This window comes from Xiphophorus hellerii, chromosome 19, assembly GCF_003331165.1.
Source record: "Xiphophorus hellerii strain 12219 chromosome 19, Xiphophorus_hellerii-4.1, whole genome shotgun sequence".
Taxonomy (NCBI): domain Eukaryota; kingdom Metazoa; phylum Chordata; class Actinopteri; order Cyprinodontiformes; family Poeciliidae; genus Xiphophorus; species Xiphophorus hellerii.
In genome coordinates, this window is record NC_045690.1 from 3,728,275 (window position 1) to 3,749,213 (window position 20,939).

Sequence of the window (20,939 nt, forward strand, 5' to 3'; positions counted from 1 at the left end):
GCGGCAGTTAATTTGCTCACCTCGAGGGGGCGCCAAACATCTATAATTAAAGTGATGAGAGAATAAAGTAGCCAAATTGGGGCCTATAAAGTTTGAAAGAAAAAAAAGAACTTAAAAAATAAGGTTTGAAACGTTTTCACTGTTACTTAAGTACATTTCTTGGACGGTTACTTTTATCTCTACTTGAGTAAAAATATGTTAGAGTTGTAATACCTTTTACTTTTACATGTAATTTTTAGGTCCTCTGCCTATATCTGTTCATTAAATATAGATCTATTGTCGAACTTTCAAGTTTTAATTTCATGCAAATTTCAGACACAGAAATTAAGGCTTAATTATCTGCAAGCCTTAATAATCAAGTAAGAAAGTAAGGCTTGAAACAGTTCACTCTCTCTGTAATTATATGAAGTTCCATCATGGCCAAAAATATATTTATGTCAGTCTGTTGAAAAAAAATCTTGGTGGGGTTGATGTGCCTTTATATTTCCCTCCCTAGTCTCGTATAAGGATTCAAAGGAATAGCAAGAAAATTACTTGGGGATAGTTCCACAACAACACAATTTTTTTAAATCACTGTTAGCAGTTAGCACTGAATCAGACTGCATTGATAATAGGCTATTTAGCTTCAATTCTGGGGCACAATTAAAGTCACACATGAGTTAGTTTGTTCACACAATGAGTAACCTGTCCTCCAACTACTTCCTGTTGTCTTCTTCTTCATGGTTTGTGCCAGTGGCAACATTGGTTGTTGATCATGTGACTGGTGTGATGCATAAAAACATGTTTCAATTGCAGTTTTGCAAAAATAAACCAAAAAAACCCACCTCATACGGTGGTAAAATTTTTATTGACAAATGAGAGGGTTTTTTTTTCTCCAAATTGGCATGTTTCCATTAAATAAAGTTATTTTTAAAATGTCAAATTGCACAAACATATGGTCAATGGAAATGCAGCTTATGTAAGGTAAGTATGTATGCTTATGTAATGTAAGACATCTAAGTGCATGTAAGCAGGCATGTAAGAATATTTTGGCACTAATGGAATCCTAGATTTGGAATCTATATAAAACATTGTCACTGCCATAAAATTACAGCTACAACTAATTTTATGCCAAAAGTTGATTTAAGTTAAAAAAATTTGTTTTACCAAAACTGATTTTGGCATTATTTTAGGAAGGTGACAATATGAGTTTCACTTTCTGAAATGAGGGAATCTATGTCCAGTATGTGTAGAATGATTTAATTTTATTACAGTACATCTTTTGTTATACATGAAATGGCAGAAGGTTGTAGCTCAAGGACAAATTTTCTATGTCTTTGGGTGGTTTTCCTACAGGTGAAGTTCCTCTGATGTGTTTAAAAATTGAAACGAGAGATTATTTTGCTTTTTGTCTTAATTGGCATGCTTCCTTTAAGCAAAGTTATTTTCAAAATGTCAAATCACACAAATACTGTATATGGTCAACAGAAAACACAGCTTATGTAAAGTATGCATGTATGTATATGTAATGCAAGGTGTCTAAGTGCATTTGTAACTCAGACATGTAAACATATATTTGGCACTAATGGATCTCATATTTGGATAGTATATTGTCACCTTCCTAAAGTAATGGCTTAAGTAAAGTGATTTTGGCAAAAAACAAACAAACAAAAAAACACAAAAAGAAAGAAAAAAGAAAAAGAAAGACAAAAAACACAACCTCTTTTATGGCAAAAGATAATTTAGGTTTTACTAAAATTATTTTTGACCAGAAAAAAGATTTAAGCCATTGTTTTAGGAAGGGGAAGGTATGAGTTTCACTTTCTGAAATTAGGAAATTTCCGTCCAACCTATGTAATTTAATTACAGGACTTTTTTTTAATTATAAATGAAACGGTGTTTGTACAGAAAGTTCTGCTCACATTTAAATTTCTAGTGTTTTTGGTTGGTTTTCCCACAGGTAAAATTCCTCTCACATGTTTAAAATTTCGGACGGCCCCTGAAGGCAGCACCAGGCTACACTGCATACGCGCCGTGGCGGAGAGCGAAGATGGCGGAGAATAATGTCGAAGCGGAGCACGATTGGAGCGACTGGGCCCTGGATGCGGCCGAGGACACTGTCATCGCGATGGAAACCCTGCTGGCCACGCTCAGGGCTTTCGAAGACGTTCTCAGACAGCAAGAAATCTCCGTGGCATCTTCCACGGAGTACTGCGACAACTTCTGTCAGGTAATGTGTATATCGTAGCTATCATTAGCTTCACGTTAGCTCCGCTAGGACTGTGTGGGTCTTTTTTCATAGAAAACACGAAGAGCTGCTGCTGCTCTTCTCCCCGTTATTTAGAAAACAGCTGTGTATTTGCTAATATTCCTTAATGCGTTCAGTTGAATATATCGCATCCCTACTGGAGGGGAAATTCACATTATTTGCAATATGTTTTATGTTTTGTTTGCTGGTTCCGCTTATTATGTTAAATTAGTTTTAGCTGTACCGTTACCTCAGTTGGCTTGTTTTTGTTTCGAAAATAAATATGAACATGCAGAATTAGCTCATGACATCGCTCCAGTTTGCACTTGATGCCTTGCTGCATGCATGTGGGGCGGGGCAGCATCGCGGTGTGTTTACCCCAAAATGTCAAAGGTTCTGCACCTTTACTGATAACTTGATCCAGCGGTCCCCAACCTTTTTAGTCGCGCGGACCGGTCAGCCCTTCGCAATTTTGCTGCGGACCGGGGGGGCGTTAGGGATAACCCCCTCGTTTTTCGCGGCGGTTACGTTCCGAAAATAACCCGCGATCGGCGAAATCCGCGAAGTAGGAACCTTTATTTTTTACAATTATTATATAATAAAATACTCCATAATACATTGAAACCAAAGAACAAAACCTTTTTACAGGCCCAAACATTTGTTTAACAAATAAGGGTACTGTATAAACAAATTTTTTTTTTTTTTTTTTTACAAATAACTACTGTACTGTAAAATAATAATTTTAATATGAACTGAAGGCGGATTCCCGTGCCCGAATTGCGGAGATCAGCGCCGCCCCACCGCGACCCGAGTTATTGGATTAGAAAGGGAGAAAATAAAAAATTATTATGAAAAAAAACAAAAAACAAAGTACAGTAGGACAAATAGTGACTCCCGTGTATTTCACTGCTCTTCTGACTGAGCCGCTGCATCCTGACTCCGCTCTGCAGCGGTTTTTTTTTTTCTAAAGCCCGCGGTGCAGGTGTGTTTTTTTCGAGAGAAGAACATAGTTATCGGTAGTTGTCGCTCTTTTTTCTTCTGGAAAAAGATTCTTATAAACCGACATGCCACCATCGATTATGTTACATTTGACAAGCTGTTTTACGTACGTGTACATATTAAACCGCAACGTTGTTGACACACAGGTAGAGAAGAAGCGGAGAGACTGTTTAGCCAATCACAATGCAGAACACAATGCACGATAGACCGTGAAAGGTGAACCGCGAGGATTCACTGTACTCTGATGTTGTTTTGTTACTCATTCTGCTGCAAGTTGGCTCAATTTTGACGCTCAAGACGTAACCGGTAAAATCCGGTTTAGGATTTTCAAAATAAAAGATCCGGAAGTAGTTTATTATTTCTTGCGCGGACCGGTACCGGTCCGCGGCCCGGTGGTTGGGGACCACTGACTTAATCTGTTTATGATTTCCAAACCGATCACCACCCAGTTTGAGTGGTGACCGGACTCTCTGCCATGTTGTTTCTGAATGATAATGACCTTAAATCACCATGGAAACACTTTGATGCACAATGTGAAAGTGTAACCAGGACCTTTTGTTTTATTTCAGAAAGGTTTTGAAAAGCGTTGCACCAATTGCAGTTTTCAGGCCGGTCACCGATCTTTGAAAATCCTTCAAAAGTCGCTAAATGTAGCAACAAAGTTACTAAGTTGGCAGCAGTGGGAAGACCATTAACTGCAAATATACATTTCTCACAGGAGAGCAAAAGAGGACAGTAGCTATTTTTTAAATAGCAGATATAAGATCTACTTCCCAAAATTAAACCAAAATCTTCTTTTAACCATTTAAAAATATAAAATGAAAAGCAAAAGTCATGTTGAGAGAGTTTGGGCGCCACTAAATACTGGTTATTCATAAGGAATATTCTTAATTCTTAGGCCTGTGGGTCGTCTTCTGAAATCAACTCAAATGCCAAAAATTAGGAATGTTCAAAATATTGACATTAACATCTGTATCTGCTAATAATTTTTTAACATATCGGGCTGAATATCGGCTATTGCAGCAATATTTATATTGAATACTGGTGCATTCCTACCAAAAATGACATCATAGCATCTTAAAAATATTGTAAAAATATTATTTTCAAGATGTGAAATACATTCTTGATATTCTTCCAGGATTTTTATGTTTAAGATAAATTAACAGGTAAAGTAAATAAAGTAATATATTTTTAATCAATTTTTCCTAAAAAAAAACCCAAAAAACTTATTAGAGGGCATTAATGAGAGTGTTTTATACCAAAGCATAGTTCTGCTTTAGTTGTTTAAAAGAATACAAATTAGAGGTACATTTAGTAAATAATTAATTTCTTTTTTAAGTACATCTTATAAATTTGTATCAGTGATGATCTTTGTTGACAGATTATTTGAATTAATAATTTGTAAAAGTTTGGCTCAGATGAACCTCTTTCTGTCTTCAACCAACTTATGCATTTATTTAAAATAAAAATGACAAAAAAAGTTCTAATTAGACAATCAAGCAATACTTTCAAATTAATCAAATATCCTTTTGAGGAGGCAAAATATTATAATTTATATAAATTATTATTCTTTTGTTTCAATAATATTTCCTAGGTAATATTTTGTTTACGAAGGTGAAGAATTATTGACTCTACAATCTTCCAGCTGTGCAGCTTGACTGTTTTTAATATTTTATAATAATTAATTGGCTTACAAAGACAAAATATTTCAAAAATAAAAAGTTTCTGTTGAAAATGAAGCTGCAAATTTTTCTTGGCTGCAGCTAAAAGTCCCAGGTGAGTTTTTCTGTGTTCTGGGAATAAAACGGGTAAACAACGTTTTCAGAGTTCACGTTTTAACTTCTGGTGTGTTTCATCAATACAGTGTAGAGCTGATCTGTTGATTATTTGGATTAATTGACTAATAATTTGATAGCAAAATATGATGAATGTTTTTACAGAATTTTAACCAGGTGAAGCGAAATGAACATATTTACAAACAAATATCTTTTATCTTAAATGCAAAATATAATTTATTTTTCTTTTTTACAATTTAGTCTTTATTTCTGCTCTTAGGATGTTTTACTTTCTTTAGCAAATTGACCTTTTTGACTCTGTTTACTCCAATTAACAATAAATCGATTACTAAATTAGTTGATGATTATTTGATTAATCACGATTAATCGTTTCAGCCTTACTGTTGATTAAAACTTGTCTCTATTCATTTTTAATTACTAAACAATATGCCATTTAATCATTTTCTTTTTTACATTTTGTTTAAACTGTTGAAACTTTCCATTTTTTAGTTGGTAGAGAGACAAACAATTAGGTGTCATTGAGTTTAAGTCGGAAGCAGTTCAGAGTTAATTAGTCTGTGGATGCAGGTCTCTGGAGTTGGGACTTTATTCCTGGCTGCTGTATATTTAGACAGGGGGGAATTAATTCAGCAAAAAGTTTCTCCTGTCTGATAATTGAGACTCCTGAGATGTTCGTTGTGTCTGCACGCAGGTGAAAACAGGTGAAAATGTTGGATCCTTCCCTCTGTTTTGTTGTTTCTGAAGAAAACGCTGCTAAGGATGAAAAATATTAGATTACTTTTCAGTTTGGTGTCATGTATTTTTTTCTGTTTCTTAATTTTTACAAGCAGTTTTTTGCTGTTATTCCTGGTTTTGTGGTGCAGATTTAGGTGTGCCAATTCCCCGCAGGCCCAATCAAAAAGAAACCTTCAGTCTGTCAACTGGGATCAAACAGGTGCAGACTGGTTTTTCCCCATGGAGGAAAACCCCCAGTATTCCAGACAGAAGGTGTGTTAGGTCCAATTCAGATGGGGGAAAAAGAGGAGTACATTTATTAAAAAATTCAGTAATTTAGAGATCAATCTAAGATCTTTATGAGAAAAAAACATGAAAATTTCTGAGCTTTCAGTTGACCTAAATTTGCTTGGATAAAACTCAGAAATTTTTAGATTTATTGAAGACGTTTTCTAGAAAAAAGTATAAAAATTTCTGACTTTGAAAAGTTGAAAAATTGCTTGGGGAAAAAAAATCCTCAAGTTTTGAGATTTGTCTAAAGTTTTCTAGAAGAAAAATGTGGAAATTTTAGAGTTTGAAAAGACAAAAATTTGCTAGAAAAACTCACATTTTGAGATGAATCTCAGAAGTCTAGAAAAAAAAGGGACATTTCTGAATTTGAAAATTTGCCAGAAGAAAACAAGAACATTTAGAAATTAGTCTCAGAAATTTCCTAGAATAAACAAGAATATTTCTGAGTCTTAAAAGTTGAAAATTTGCTTGAAAAATCTCAGAAATCTTTAGAAAAAAAATTTCTAGAAAAAAGTGACATTTTCTGAATAGGAAAAGATTAAATTGAGAGAAAAAAAACTCATGAAGTTTTTGTTAGAAATTTTTTTCTTTCTATGTAGAATGGCCTAATGCGCTGTGGCACCAGGCAGATTTAACCGAAACGTTTCCTGACTGTTTTGTCTTCTTCTGCTGTCTGTCTGCAGGCGCTGATGCACTATGCTGGGAGCAGGAACTCCATAGAGCACGGTCTGCCTCTGCTGGAGGTTTACTGCCTGTCCATTAACTGCTTCGCTGCGGCCAGATCCCACCTGACCGCAGACTCCGACAGAGTGGGGCTCGTTTTGAAGAGGCTCGCTCTGTACGTAATGAAAATAATCCTCAAACATGAAACTTTTAGACCGGAATCAGTCACGCTTTTTCTTTAGCAGATATCACACTAAATAAACACAGTATTTTTATCTAGTTTTCTAATGCAACCCTAACCCTATCTCAGTTTCGTAGTAAGTTACAAGTAGCTTTTAAGTAAGATATATGAGTTTGTTTTAAGTCAATAATTCCTTAATTTTTACTTTTAAAATCCACTTGCAGATTTTTTTTCAGTTATAAGACATTTTTTCAGTGTTAAGAGTAAAAGGACCTTTTTAAAAATCTAATTTACAGAATTAACTTAAAACAAGCTCCTACATCTTGCTGAAAAGCAAGTTGCTGAAAATAGTTGCATGTTAGTTTTGTCTTAATTCATGTGTACTAAGATATTTCCATAAAAACTACACAAAAAAATACTTGGTGGGATTTTGTTTTTGCAGTCCAGACAATTCTTTAATTAATCGTCCTGATGGAAAATTTGCACGACTGTTTTCTTTGTTCTGCAATCTTTGAATATTTGTTTCAATAATTTTTTTAATTTACCACTTATGTGTAGTTTAATGGCGATCAGTATCTGCAACCTTTCTTAAGCATTCAGTTGAAATATAAAGCAAGTGTTAGGCATAAATGTTTTAGTTATGCCATCAGAAATAGAAATATGTTCTTGACATGCAGAATTTTCATGTTTTGCACTTTAAGTCGTGTATCTTTGAAGATATTTTGTCCCAGCAGGCCTTTGTGGTTGCGATGGATTGATAGTAAGATGACGATATTACTTAAAAAAACCCTGCAGATCTGATTTTTGCTAAAGCAAGTTTTCGGTTTGTCCCCTCCAGGCTTTGGTTACATGAGAAAATTTGGTTAAAATGTAATTGCAAATCATATTTTCACATTAATTCTGCAAAATCTTCTACATATTCCCCAGTTCACATTTAATTTAAGACGGTGCAAAAAAAAAAAAGTGTGTTCTTTAAATAAATCTAACAGCTGTGAAGAGGAAAATATTGCCTGAAAATGAGGTAAAAATAGATCGTTAGCATCTGGTTGGATACATTTTTTTATCTTTGTTTCTTTTCTTTGTCTCTGTCACGAAGAGGAAAATACAGGAACTCTGACCAAATGTTCTAGATCAGATCTGCGTCTCCATTTAGTGTCAGAAATAAAGAAAAGAGAAATTTTTTAATTGAAACACTGCAAAACCATAAAATCTTACAGAATATTTTTGATCTAGTTTCTAGTGCAAATATCTTAGTACACTTGAAATAAGAGAAAACTAAATTACAAGTAACTTTTCAGCAAAACATAGGAGCTTGTTTTAAGTAAATAGTTTCTTGATATTGACAGAAACATACTTGTTCCATTGGCAGATTATTTTACGTATAGCATGTGAAAAATGTCTTTATTTTAAGTGAAATGATCTGACAATGAAACTGAAAACGAGCTAAACTAAAAATAGTTAAGATTTTGTGTTTTTGCAGTGAATGTTATAATTTTTGTAAACATTGATGAATTCAACTGGGTTTGTATCCAATTTAATGGGAGGTGAAAAGCTTCAATGCTTCCCTATATGTGGAGTTGATTATTTTAACTTAAAAATAACCAATAAAATGATTTTTAAAATGATGATTAGAGATTGCCTTAGAAATATTTTATACGTCCATTGTATTTCAAAGTATTCTTACTGTAAAAACAAGCCCTGTAAGTGAAATCCAGGCGGTTTTGGAGATGATTGACGGCCATCTTGTTCTTATTTCATGCAGGAGCTGCTTTGAACTGTTGCTGTCGGTGCCTGACAATGAAATCCCATATGAAGCCTGGCTTCAGTTCCACCACTCTGTCCAGGTAGGAACCTTCAAAGCTCTGCCTGTTGATGGATTACAGATGGAAATCATATGGTGGAGGTTTCCACCCAACCAGTTCCAGTGTTGAACTGGTGTTGGTGCTTTATGCTTTCTAAACTGCTGGAGATTGGTTCATGGAGACCAGCGACCAATCAAAATGTTCAGGCTGCCATGATTTGTTTTGTTTTTGATTGGAATCTGAAATTCAGGCTGGAGGTTTTTTTGCATGGAGTTTGCATGTTGTACCTGTGTGAACTCCACGGTCAGGCTACAAACAGTCATATTGGATTTAGGGCTGAAACGATTAATTGTGATTAATCGATTGTTTAAATAATTGTTACCTAATTTACTAATCGATTAATCGTTTAAGCTGGAGCAAACAGACTCAAAAAGGCCATTTTCTAAAAGTACAACACAGTCAGAGCAGCACATAGTTTGGAATGCACATATTGGGTTTAAGTCTGAAACGATTAATCATGATTAATCTATTATTGAAATAATGAAATAATGTTTGAAATAATTGGAAATTAATTAAGTAATTGATTATTTGTTAACTCAGTTTGCTGGAACAGCACAGTCAGACTAGCAGATATTTTCAAATACACATTTGGGTTTAGGGATGAAATGATTAATCATGATTAGTCAATTGTTAAAATACTCGTTAGCTAATTTAGTAATAGATCAATTGTTAACTGGAGTAAACAGACTCAAAAAGACAATTTGCTAAAAGAACAACACAATCAAAGCAACAGATTACAAATACACATTTTGGGTTTAGGGCTGAAACAATTAATCATGGTCGATTATTGACATAGTAGTCAAATAATTTACTAATTGATTAATCATTAACTAGAGTAAACAGACTTCAAGGAATTTGGATTTGGATAACTAAAGTGTGAATTACTCTCTGTACATCTGAAAAAACTGCTTTGGTGTAAAAACTGTAAATGACAGTGACACTTGCTGACCCAGTCGTGAAGTTGTGGATCAAATTCCAGATTATATCCTCAAACACTGAAAACGTTGCTTAGAATAATTTTAGGGATCTTTGTGAAAAGAAAAACGGACAAAAATTATAATTTAAGGGAAACAAACGAGCTACAAATATTCAGAAGAACTTTTAGGAGACACATTTACCTTGTCATACATAATATGGGCTTCAGCTGGTTACAGTTATCAAGCTGAACAGAAGTTTTAACCTTAAAACACCTTAAAACGCTTTGGCTCCTTTGGTTGCTGGATATACTAGCAACCAAACATTTTTTTTACAGTATTGGTGATAATTATTGTTTTTATTTTGTTGTTTTAAATAAATGAGATTATTTCATGTTATCAAGTTTTTGTTAAAATTTTGATTTAAGTTAGATGATAATAATGTAAAAACGGTTCTTTTGAGCATTCTGAACCAATAAAATGGACCGGTCCAATATTTTATCCAATCCAGAATTTAGCAGTTTAAAATCTTATTATCTGAGAACAATTTTGTGACAAAAAAAAAGAAGAAATGAACGTGTTTGGTATCACCCATAGACCAATCAAGGAAGTGTAATAAGTCACTTTTAATAAGCACAAAGTGACATTATTACATATATTTTTAAGTCGATTTATTTCTTAAAAATTCAATTTTATTAGTTAATGTCATCATTTAAAATGTATAGTTACTTATTTAATGTTTATTAATTTGATAGTTGAATTACCTTATAATATAGTTATTCATTTAGTTTTTCCCTGTTTTGTCCTTCCATGCACCATCATGATTAATCAAAAAAATAATCTACTGACCCCACATTTTACATAATTTTTTTTTAGATAAAAAGAAGATGGTGCTTTTTTAAACAATTTTTATTATTCTCTTTTTTTGATGGCTGAAGCTTGTTTTTGCAGTGTAATGTATTGTGTTTATATTGATTGCATCCTGATGGCCTACAGATGAAAACTAGCCTGTATGGTAATGCTAGCTAGTGATGTGATGTACGTTATCGCTTTTTGAAATAAACGAACAGCAACTTTAATTAATGGACCTGAATTTGTTTCTGTGTTTGCTGCAGATTGCCCATGACACACTCATCCAGTATGGCAGCACAGACCTCCAAGCACTTCTGCAGATAACGGGAGAAGGTGGAGCATGGAGCAACCCGATCCTGAACGCTCTGCTCACCGGCCAGACCACCAGCCCAGAGGACGGTTAGGCTCCGCCCCCTTTCTGTTGGCCGCCTTTACTTACTCGATTAATTAAATTTTTGTTTTTTTGAGTTTATTTTTGGAAAATCAGGATTTTTCCACCAATGTTGGTTTTCATAGTTCAGCGATGTCAACATGATGAGGGCGGCCATCTTATTTGACAAACGCATTTCTATTTATTCAGACTTTGAATTCAAGTCGGAATATTAAGACCAGGGTTATAAAACAATAATTTTAGGACAATAAAGTAGTAATTTTATTAGAACGTCCAACAAAAAATTTAAATAACAAATGTTGAGCATCTTTGGCCTAAGTTTTGCAGATAATACTTGATCTTTTAAAACATTATTATCAGATTACTATCAGTAGCAAGACTTTGAAACGATGGTGCAAAAAAAAAAAAACTCGCGTCAGATCATAACTAAGCTTTATTTCTTGTTAAAACAAACTTTTTCTAGAAATTTTAAGACTTTTTTTCTAGTAAAATTGCATTTTTCTGCTAATATTATGACTATATTCTCATAATTGCCAACTGCCATCACCATCTACAATAATTCTGATGAATTTGAACTAATGTGAGTTACTTTGATATTTAATTTCCCTTTGAATCAATAAAATATTTTTAAATTTGAATTTTGAATTGAATTTGAAATAATTAAACAAATTGGCCCTAATATTCTGTCGCCCACTTTTTGAAAATATTTTCTGCCATTTGCAATTTGTTTTATTTAGAAACGAAAGCAAGAAAAAAAACTACCCAGGTCCAGTTACTTTATCCTCTAGTCATGAATATTAATTCCTGTTCTGTGTTTGTAGTTAATGCGTACATTAGCCTGGAGGGCGAGGGCTTCATGGAGATGCGGGTGAAGCACCTGGAGAAGATGGGCGAGGTCGCCAAGGCCGGCGTGTTGGCCAAAGCCTGCGCCGAATGCAGCCTTATTTCCAACCAGGGAATGTTCCGGCAGATTTACGTCTCCCAGCTGTGCATGCTGCTGCCCAACGAAGAGGCCATTATGGAGGCAAGGCACCTCTTCATTTAATTTTATTCAACTTTTATTCTTTGCTTTCAATTCACTGTTAACCTGTCAGAAGTTTCCAAAGCTCTGACATCATCATCATAGTTTAAAGATGGTACATTTCTGAATTTGAAGACATTACTAAATAAATCTCTGACATTATTGTTTTGCTTAGCAAATAGAAATAATTTTGATAATTTCAACTCATCTAAAAAAGGAGAAGTTTGGTTTGATTTGACTTCAGACAGAGACAGAAAACTGTATATATGTCGTTTTATCCAGTATGTAAACTTCTGGTTTCAGCTGTATGTTTCCTTAAATTGACACATTTCAACTTTTTTTTTTTTTTTGATTTTACAAGGGCTTTTGAAATTATTTTCTTGTCCATTTTTTTGATTTTTCCCAATATTTAAAGATGTAACCATTTTATTACTTTTTTTTTTGCAAAATCAAAAGCTGAGAAACGAATGTAAAATCAACCTTTTTGAGCTTAACATCATGTTATGTTATTCCCTCATCAAAAATGAACCTGGAGTGTTGATTTGATTCTTTCGTGCCTGTTTGAGAAATCCTTTAATCCCCATGGCAACCAGTCAGCTGCAGAAAACGGCAGGGTGGACCTAGCTCCGCCTTTGAGGCACAGCTCCTCCTCAGAGCTGAAGTTTTAAGCTTCAGAGCAGCTCCTTCAGACTAGCCAGCAGCAATTAGCAAACATCTACTGAGCTCATTATAGGAGCTGCTTCTCAGTGAAACGCTGCTATAAATGTTGTTGGAGGGTTAATAAAAGAGCCATGTTGTGACAACGTCCTGAAGGTGGAGTTACAGAAAGAGCAGGTTTTGTTGTTTTTTTAAAGAGATAGAGACCAGATTTTAAGGTGTTAAATTATGAAGTAGAATTTCTTTCAAGTCATATTTGATATATGGAGAATTTTTGTTACTATTTTTGTAACTATGTGCCTGGAAAATACATGATACTGGCCCTTTAAGAGAAACGTATTCAGCAGGGGTTTTTTTTTCACGTTTTCAAGGAGAGACTGTTTCAAAACACACCTAGATAAGATGTCCTGCTCTGCAAAATGAAGTCTATTGTTTTTCCGAGAAGAAATTGAGGAGAATTAAATGATTTCTACAGCGTACTGAGCTCCAAACCAGCAGAAAAAGAGAAATGCTTTATGTGAACTCCTGTTCTGATAGTCTGAAAAATAAAGTAACTGTACATGTAGCCTTTGTTTTACCGTTTTCTGGCCCTCCTGCAACAATAGTTACTTTTTGTCTTTGGTTCTGTTTGCTTCTTCAGATTTCCAGGCTGGACTGTAAGGACGTGCTGGACATCACATCCAGTTTGGAGTCGGAGGGAGAGGAGTACACGGCCTTCATTCTCTGCACAACTTTCCTAACGCAGCAGCTGCAGCAGCAGAGTCTTTACTGCTCTTGGTGAGCCCAGACGCCCCATCCTAATGCAACTAAAGTCTCCAATCAGACTTTCTTTTCTTGTATATCTTCATTTCATGGAGCCAGACATTATTTTTTTAATCAGGAACATTGTTAGACATAAACAGAGGTTTATCTATTTCAGGGATCTGCAATGCTTATAACCCAAGGAGACATTTTTTCCTCTTGGTTTAGATAAATTAACTGGCTTAGAGTCGCAAATATCACATAATCTTTGGAAAAAAGACAACTTTTAATCTAACCAGTTTCAGTCTGCATCTTAACACTAACAAATTAAAAACCTTTTCATAAATTTGCACCAATTAGAGATTTTATGTCCAGTTTTTATCACCGATTTTGGCTTTTAGCCGGCTTTAGAACTCGCTTTACTTTCCTATTTGAAAATGTTCTTATGTTTCTTGATTGAAAGGGATTTGATATCGTTGTGGAGTAAGCTTCAGAGAAGACTTGACCCCTCGCTGACCTCTCTGCGAGAACGATGCCTTCAGCTTGGTGCCATTGCCAAAACGGTCCAACATCTGCTGTACCTGGTCCGTGTGATTCAGGCAGAGGTTCGTTCACCACTTTTCACATGTGCACTACAGGCCAGAAGAATCAAACAGGGTCAAAGGTCACAAATATGTAGGTTTACTTACATCAGACTAAATACGGTTACTACTGTATTAAAGGAGATGCTTACTGAAATACATTTTTACTATGTATTTCTTTTTTACATTCTAATTTCTTTAAAGTTTCACAGCAGCATGGCTTATACGCGATACTGTGATTTATTGTTTTTACTTTTTAAAATGTAGCTTCCAGAATGACTATTGTGCTTTTAGACACTAGTTAAAGTTGCAGTTTCACGTTTTTCAGTGTTTCTACTTCTATTTTATGAACATCTGCTTTTAGTGCTTTCATAAAATTAGCAGAAATAAATCCAACTTGTGTTGGTAATGTTTGGTAATGGCACCACTAATGCAACAAGTACATAAACTAGGAGGGCCAGAGCACCAATATTTTTTATTATTATTTTTTGGCTTGGGCTGGAATGATTAATCATGATTATTCGATTATTTAGTTATCAATTAATCATTAATTGAAATATACAAGACCGTTTGCTGAAAAAAACAACATATTTAGAGCCGCGGTTAAACCAAAATGTATATAAATTTGCATTTAAGATTAAGACAGCTTTGTCTGTAAATATATTTTACCCAAAAATCCTTAAGTAGCAAAGTTTTATCTTCACCTGGTTGAAATTCACTAAAGGAATGCTACGTTATTTCATTTTAGACGATAAAAGGACTATTTTCTTATTTAAAAAAATTTATTGAATCCTTTGTTTACATTTCTGATGTATTTCTAATATTGTATAAAAAAGGTTTAAATAGTTAATTTAAAAAATCTGTTGAATGTGAAACTGGAACTCAAATTGGCTGAACCAGAGCACCGACTCTTTGCTTGGGTTGAAATGATTAATCGGATAAAAAAACTGTTTTTAATTAATACATTTTTTTAAAAAGTCAACTAATTTACTTAGCGGTTAATTGCTAATTGGAGTATACAAACTAACATGTCTTATATTATATAAAAAGGTCTAAGTTGTTGAAGGAAAAATCTGTAGAATGAGCCAATTTGTTTATCCGATTAATCGTCAGAATAATCGATTACTAAAATAATCATTAGTTGCAGCCCTACTCTGCATTTTAAAAAACAAACAAATTTTCTACAAATTTGTTAATTTTAATGTTTTTCTCTTTTATTTTCAGGCAGAGGAAATTGGAATACTTTCCTCAGTGGGTCTTTGTGTCAAAGCCCTTCAGCTTCCGAAGCAGGATGACTCAGAAACGAGGACATCCATATGCAAGATGGTGTCCTCCCTCCTTCCAAACGACCTGGAAGTTTTGCGTGCCTGCCAGCTGACAGAGTTCCTCCTTGGCACCAGCCAGGAAGCCTTCAATTGCCTGAAGGAGCTCTACATGCGGCCAGACCAAAAGTACGACCAGGAGGGGGAGGTCATCCCCAACTCTCTCCGCTGCGAGTTGCTGCTGGCGCTGAAAGCCGACTGGCCTTTTGATCCTGAGTTCTGGGACTGGAAAACTCTTAAAAACCACTGCATATCGCTGCTAGGGATTAGGCCGGAGTCAGAGGAGGAGGAAGAGGACGAGGAAGAGAAGGCGAAGCAGCAGGAGCCACAAGGACTTCAAATAAAGGTAGAACTGGAACCCCACAACAGGATAAATGGGGGTCTTGATGTGGATAAAAATCAGATCAATAACCACCTGGGCATTAAGGGAGGGTGTGAGATGAAAAGGTCAAAGCTGCGGTGTCAGATTTGTAAGAGATCCATCACAGACATACAGATAATTCATCACTCCAAAAGACACTCAGAGAAGAGCAATCACCCCTGCCCGGTGTGCTTGGAGGACTTCCAGAGCAGAAAGGACCTGATTCCCCACCTGAGGAGACACATCCCGAACCACGAGCCTCCAACTCAGCACAGCATAAAGACCGAAGACACACAGAAGCAACTGGATGAAGACGATGACGTCGAACCGGGCGAGATCACCGTCGACCCCTCGTTGATGCTGTACTACGAATCTACGCATGACCCGGACGTGTTACATCATATCGTTGAACAGGCCAAGAACAAGGAGAAGCAGGAGGACGGCGACGAGCACATCACCTTCGACTACATCGACAAACACTTCAAGCTGCAGAACCGCGAGGTGTATCCCTGCCCGGCAACCAAATGCACTCGTATCTTTAAACACTCCAAGTATCTATACGTCCACCTAAAATCGGAGCACAAGGGAGACGAAAATGTGAAATATTTCCATCAGATGCGAGACAAAAGGGAAAAATGTGTCTTCTGTAGGCGCCACTTTGTCTCAGCTTACCATCACCGCAAACACAGGAAGGTTCACTACGGCGACCGGCCTTACATGTGCGTGGTCCACGGCTGTGGCACTCGTTTTGGGACTTCCAATGAACTCGTGATGCACAAGCACACTCACGGCTTTCAGCTGAACTACCAATGCGAGCTCAAGGGCTGCTACATCACATACTCCGACCTGGGGCAAATCTACCACCACGAAGCGCAGCACTTCAGAGACGCCGCCTTTACCTGCAGTAGTGGTGAATGTAAAAAATACTTCTTATCCAAAAAGGACTTCCTAAAGCATCTATCCACACACAACATAACGTTCACCGAAAACGACTTTGAGGCGCAGAAAAGGGCTAAGCGGAAATTCTTCAAGGCTGTCCGTGAGGTGATGGTCCGCCCTGTGAAGCCTGCGGATGTGAAGGATCCTATAAACGGCGATATTCTGAACTCTCAGGCGATCAGTTCTAGCTCCTCTTTGCAAGAACACGAGTTCAGTGAGCCCAAGGCGATGATAACGCTGGTGGCTGTGTGCTTCGATGGAAGCAAGTTCACATGCGGCTTTGAGAAGTGTGGAATGACCTTTACCAGAGCCAGAGACGTCCAGAGGCATCTAAAGTGTGCTCACCCGGAACATCTCAAGCTGGAAAACAGAGATCAAAAAAACGACAAGGAGGAGAACCCGCCGATGCTCAAAGACATCAAGACTGAAATGGAGCAAGAGATCGATGAGCGTGGAGAACAAGAGCACTCTCCATTGTTGCCCGTTGAGTCAGGCAAAGAAAACAATGTGTCCTTTGATACCACACCAAATGAAACAACTTCCTTAAGCCTTAACGCAAAAACTGACGCTCTGAACGAAATCCTTATCGGACTGAGCAATCTAACCCTTGGCCCCTCGTCGTCTCACACTTCGCAAAACTCAGACTTTATATTGTCTCAGTCGTCTCTTCACCAGGCGATCATAGCGAAGCCTCCAGTCGTGTTGCTCAAGAAGAGACGCCATTTACTGGAGCAGAGGGTAAAATCCGAAGCAGAGCAGTCACCGGTAACAGCGGAGGAGGATGACTCGTTAGCTTCAGCCAAGCCATATCTTTGCGAAATCAAACGTTGTGGCTTTCGGACTGCAAGGAGCTACAGCTTGCTGCGGCACTATGTCTCCATACACAACCACACGTTCGATGATGCCAAGCTGATGACTTCCTCATTCAAGCCTTACAAATGCCAACTTTGCACCAAGAGTCACAGAGAGAAGAGAGTCCTGAAGGCCCACTATCTTCAAACGCATAACATGACTGAGGACTATTTTGAGAAACTGAGCTTTGGGCCTGTGCCGTTTGAAGGAAACAAAGGCTCTCCAACACCAAAGCACGGTGAGAAAGTTATAAAGGATGCTGAGGGGATGCTGCAGCTGGAGGCAAAGGAAGAGACTGGGACCAGTGAGAACGGAGAAAATGGCAGCAATCACTCCTCAATGGAAGAAGGAGAGGATGAATCAGAGAACAAAGATGAGCAGAAAGAGGAAAACGAGGAGGATAAAACACAGCAGATCCGAACAAGGCGTGTCGTGGCCAAAAGCAACCTGTGTTACATGCTGGATAAACTCAGTAAACCGTTCCACTGTGTGGCCAAAAACTGCTATGCCTCCTTTTCCACTCAGGGAGGCCTCGTCCGCCACCTGCAGTTGGTGCATCACTACAACCGTTCCCAACTCCTTTTGGAGAAAGACGGTGATGCACATAGCAGTCCTGAAGCCAAAAGGGAACCTGCAAAGAAAAGACCTCTCACAAACTCAGATGAACCTCAGCCCCAGTTCAAGTGTCACTTTGCCAAATGCTCAGCCTCATACCACCTTAAAAGCAGTCTGGTGAGGCACACAAGAGATGTTCACTCCCGGCCTCCAGAGCTCATACGATGCAAATTTGACGGTTGCTCAAAGGTCTTCAGCCACAACGAGGACCTTAAGAAACACACTCTTTACAGCCACTTTGAGTACTATGACTCACTGGTGGTACGGCTGCAGAGCACGCACAAAGAGTCGGTTTCCGGCTGCCAAAAGAAGGTGATAGTTGCACAAAGGAGTTCTCGGAAGGACGAAACTTCTGAACCCACCACTGAGAATTCAGAGTCCGAAGGGACGACAGAGTCGGAAAAAAAGGACGACAGCGACGTTGATGGGAAAAAGGCGTCGAGCAAAAACGAGAAGCCAAGGAGAAACACTTTTAGTGACTTTGTGTTGAGATCTCACGAGGAAGCACTACAGATGTGTCAGGACCGCTGTCTGCGCGTGGCGTACCCGTGTATGGTCCAAGACTGCGACTCGGTCGTCACCTACCTGCACAGCTTGCACCGTCACTACAGGGGGGTGCACCGCATGGAACAGGAAGAACTCTGCAAACATGAAGACAAGCTTGTTTTCAACGCAGAGCAGCTGGAGGTTTTGATCCAAAGGAAGTCCGCCAGGCCCCCAATTATGGGAGAATCGTCACCTGCAGTGGTTCAGACAATGGAGGTCAAAGCTGAAGTGGAAAACACAGAGGAGCAGTCTCCGCCTCAAAGTCCTCCTGCAGTTGAAGCCAAAACGCAGGAGGAGGAAAGTCCTCAGGCTCTGGAAATATTAGAGAAAAAAAACAAGGAGGTTCCACCTGAGGTTGCAAATGAGGCGCCTAAAGAGGAAGAGAGCAAAGAAGAGCCTCGTGAGGAGCTTCTTGAAGTTACAAGACCAGACAGCGCTACAAAACAGGATGAAAGATCGATACTAGACAAATTCAAACCACTTCTTCGTCCCGTCACTGTGGCTCTCTCACCCCCATGCTCGCTTCATGTTGCTTCTGAGGCAGATGATAAAGTAACAAACACTGCGCCACCACAAACACCTCCGCCGCCGGCGTCTCCATCACCGCCGCCCACTGCCCCCATCCGCCAGCCGCTGAAACGGAAAAACGACCTCTCTGAACAGCCTCTCGGCATCCAAGAAACCAAGCCTAAAAGCCCCTCTCCAACCTCTTTTGACATCGGCACCTACAAGCCAATGGGCTTCGAGGAATCCTTCTTGAAGTTCATTCAAGACTCAACTCCGGCAGAGGAAGACGAACTGGCGAAACGCAAAGACACTTTCAAACGGGGATGCTCCTTGAAGGAGAACAACCAGTTGGGGATCTCTCACACCCGCAACCGGCGCGCCCACTCCCCACTGGTGAAGCCCCACGCCATGACTGGAGACTTCACCTCAGTACAAAACTTGAAGTCCATCCTGGACAAAGCCCTGGCCGGGTGTGGGGACCTGGCTATCAAGCAGCTACAGTACCTCAGACCAGGTGGTGGTGCTGGGAAGGCCTGTATCCAGCACCACTACGCCTGACCTCTTCCCATCAAAGACTAACGGCAAATTGCTTCTTGGAAGTTAGTTTCACTGAGCACCTTTTTTTTTTCTTCTGCTAAGTGGCAATGAAAATAACTTTTTTCACCACACAAAAAATTTCAGTATTTTAATTTCATCCAAAACATTTTTTCTAAGTTAACTGACCTTTTGTAGAAATTAGAATAGTAATGAAAAAAAACAAACCTCAGAGGTACACATCAGAACAATCTGACAGTATTTTACATTTATCAGTCAGATAACATCCAGTGTGTGAATTCAGTCACTAATGTATATTTACTCCAGCCCTCTCGGATACATGTATAGCTTTTCAGATTGTTAGAGATGATCAGTAGCAAAATGCCAAGCCTTTTCACTCTGGTGAAAATGTGACTGAAATGTTTCCCTTCTACTTCAGTCCAGAGAAAAGTATGTTTGGCTATTTTTCACCTCCATTTATATAAAACCAGTATTGGCAGCAGTTCTTGGACAACATGTATGTAATGATTTCTAATAAAAAAAATTACATGTGGAAATACGTTTAGGGCATTTTATAATCAATGAAATTTTTAGTTTGAAGTTTGGTGGATTCATTAAGTGCCAATAATAATAATTGCATTTTGGTCTGTTTCTGATTTGGAAAGAAGGAAAAAAAAAAAAGCTTTGTACATTAATATCTGTAAAATATAGTGTCATGTTTTCAGTTGCATAATAATATTTACATAGTCAGAAGACTAGTAAAAGTAAATCATGTATTAAAGTCACAGAAAATCCAAAGAAGAAATTATGCAGAATTATTTGCTACATCACTGTTCACAAGCTTATCAAAATTATCTAAAATTATAGACAATATTTGATTATGTTTCCAGATGCCAAACATTTTGGGTGTGGTACTCTTTCAGTTGGAAAAATGACGCCCCCTACAGGGTTACATTTTACAGTATCTCCATGCACAATTAGAGGTGGTATGATGGTTCAAATTGTATGTTGAAGGTTGCCGCCATATTGTGAGTGGCATTTCTTTAAAACGTACTAAAAGTTGTTTGATTTTAAGTGTGTGAGTGAGAATCCACTTGGGTTTATTTTTAGAGCACATTTAATCAGCATTGCAATTCAAAGTGCTTTAACAAACAAAACAGAGAGGTAATGAAAAGTTATAATCTAGAACAATGAACCTATTTTTCATGCGTTATTAGCCTTGATTTAAAGGGACTCAGTGTTTCAGCTCTTTTGCAATTTTCTGGAAGTTTGTTCCAGATTAGTGGTGCATAAAAACTGAACTCTGCTTTTCCATGTTTGGTTATTTAATGTATTAAGAATACATTAAATCAAAACTAACGTATTTTGAAGTC

At 37.5% G+C, this 20,939-nt stretch overlaps 1 protein-coding gene across 1 annotated transcript; it reads left to right on the forward strand.

Moving 5' to 3' along the window:
* Positions 1-1,999: 1,999 nt before the first annotated feature.
* Positions 2,000-20,123, forward strand: rlf (RLF zinc finger). Its single transcript, XM_032546396.1, has 8 exons — positions 2,000-2,209; positions 6,711-6,865; positions 8,634-8,715; positions 10,763-10,898; positions 11,712-11,914; positions 13,209-13,345; positions 13,773-13,914; positions 15,115-20,123. Exons 1-8 carry the CDS (start codon positions 2,030-2,032, stop codon positions 19,588-19,590), a joined length of 5,511 nt encoding a protein of 1,836 aa, XP_032402287.1. The 5' UTR covers positions 2,000-2,029; the 3' UTR covers positions 19,591-20,123.
* Positions 20,124-20,939: the final 816 nt, after the last annotated feature.

Bases quoted from the DNA above. Each gene is read 5' to 3' on its own strand.
- rlf (XM_032546396.1), top strand. From the start codon at position 2,030: ATGGCGGAGAATAATGTCGAAGCGGAGCACGATTGGAGCGACTGGGCC. The intron at 2,210-6,710 runs GTAATGTGTATA...GTCTGTCTGCAG, and splicing joins ACTGCGACAACTTCTGTCAG to GCGCTGATGCACTATGCTGG. The intron at 13,346-13,772 runs GTGAGCCCAGAC...CTTGATTGAAAG, and splicing joins CAGAGTCTTTACTGCTCTTG to GGATTTGATATCGTTGTGGA.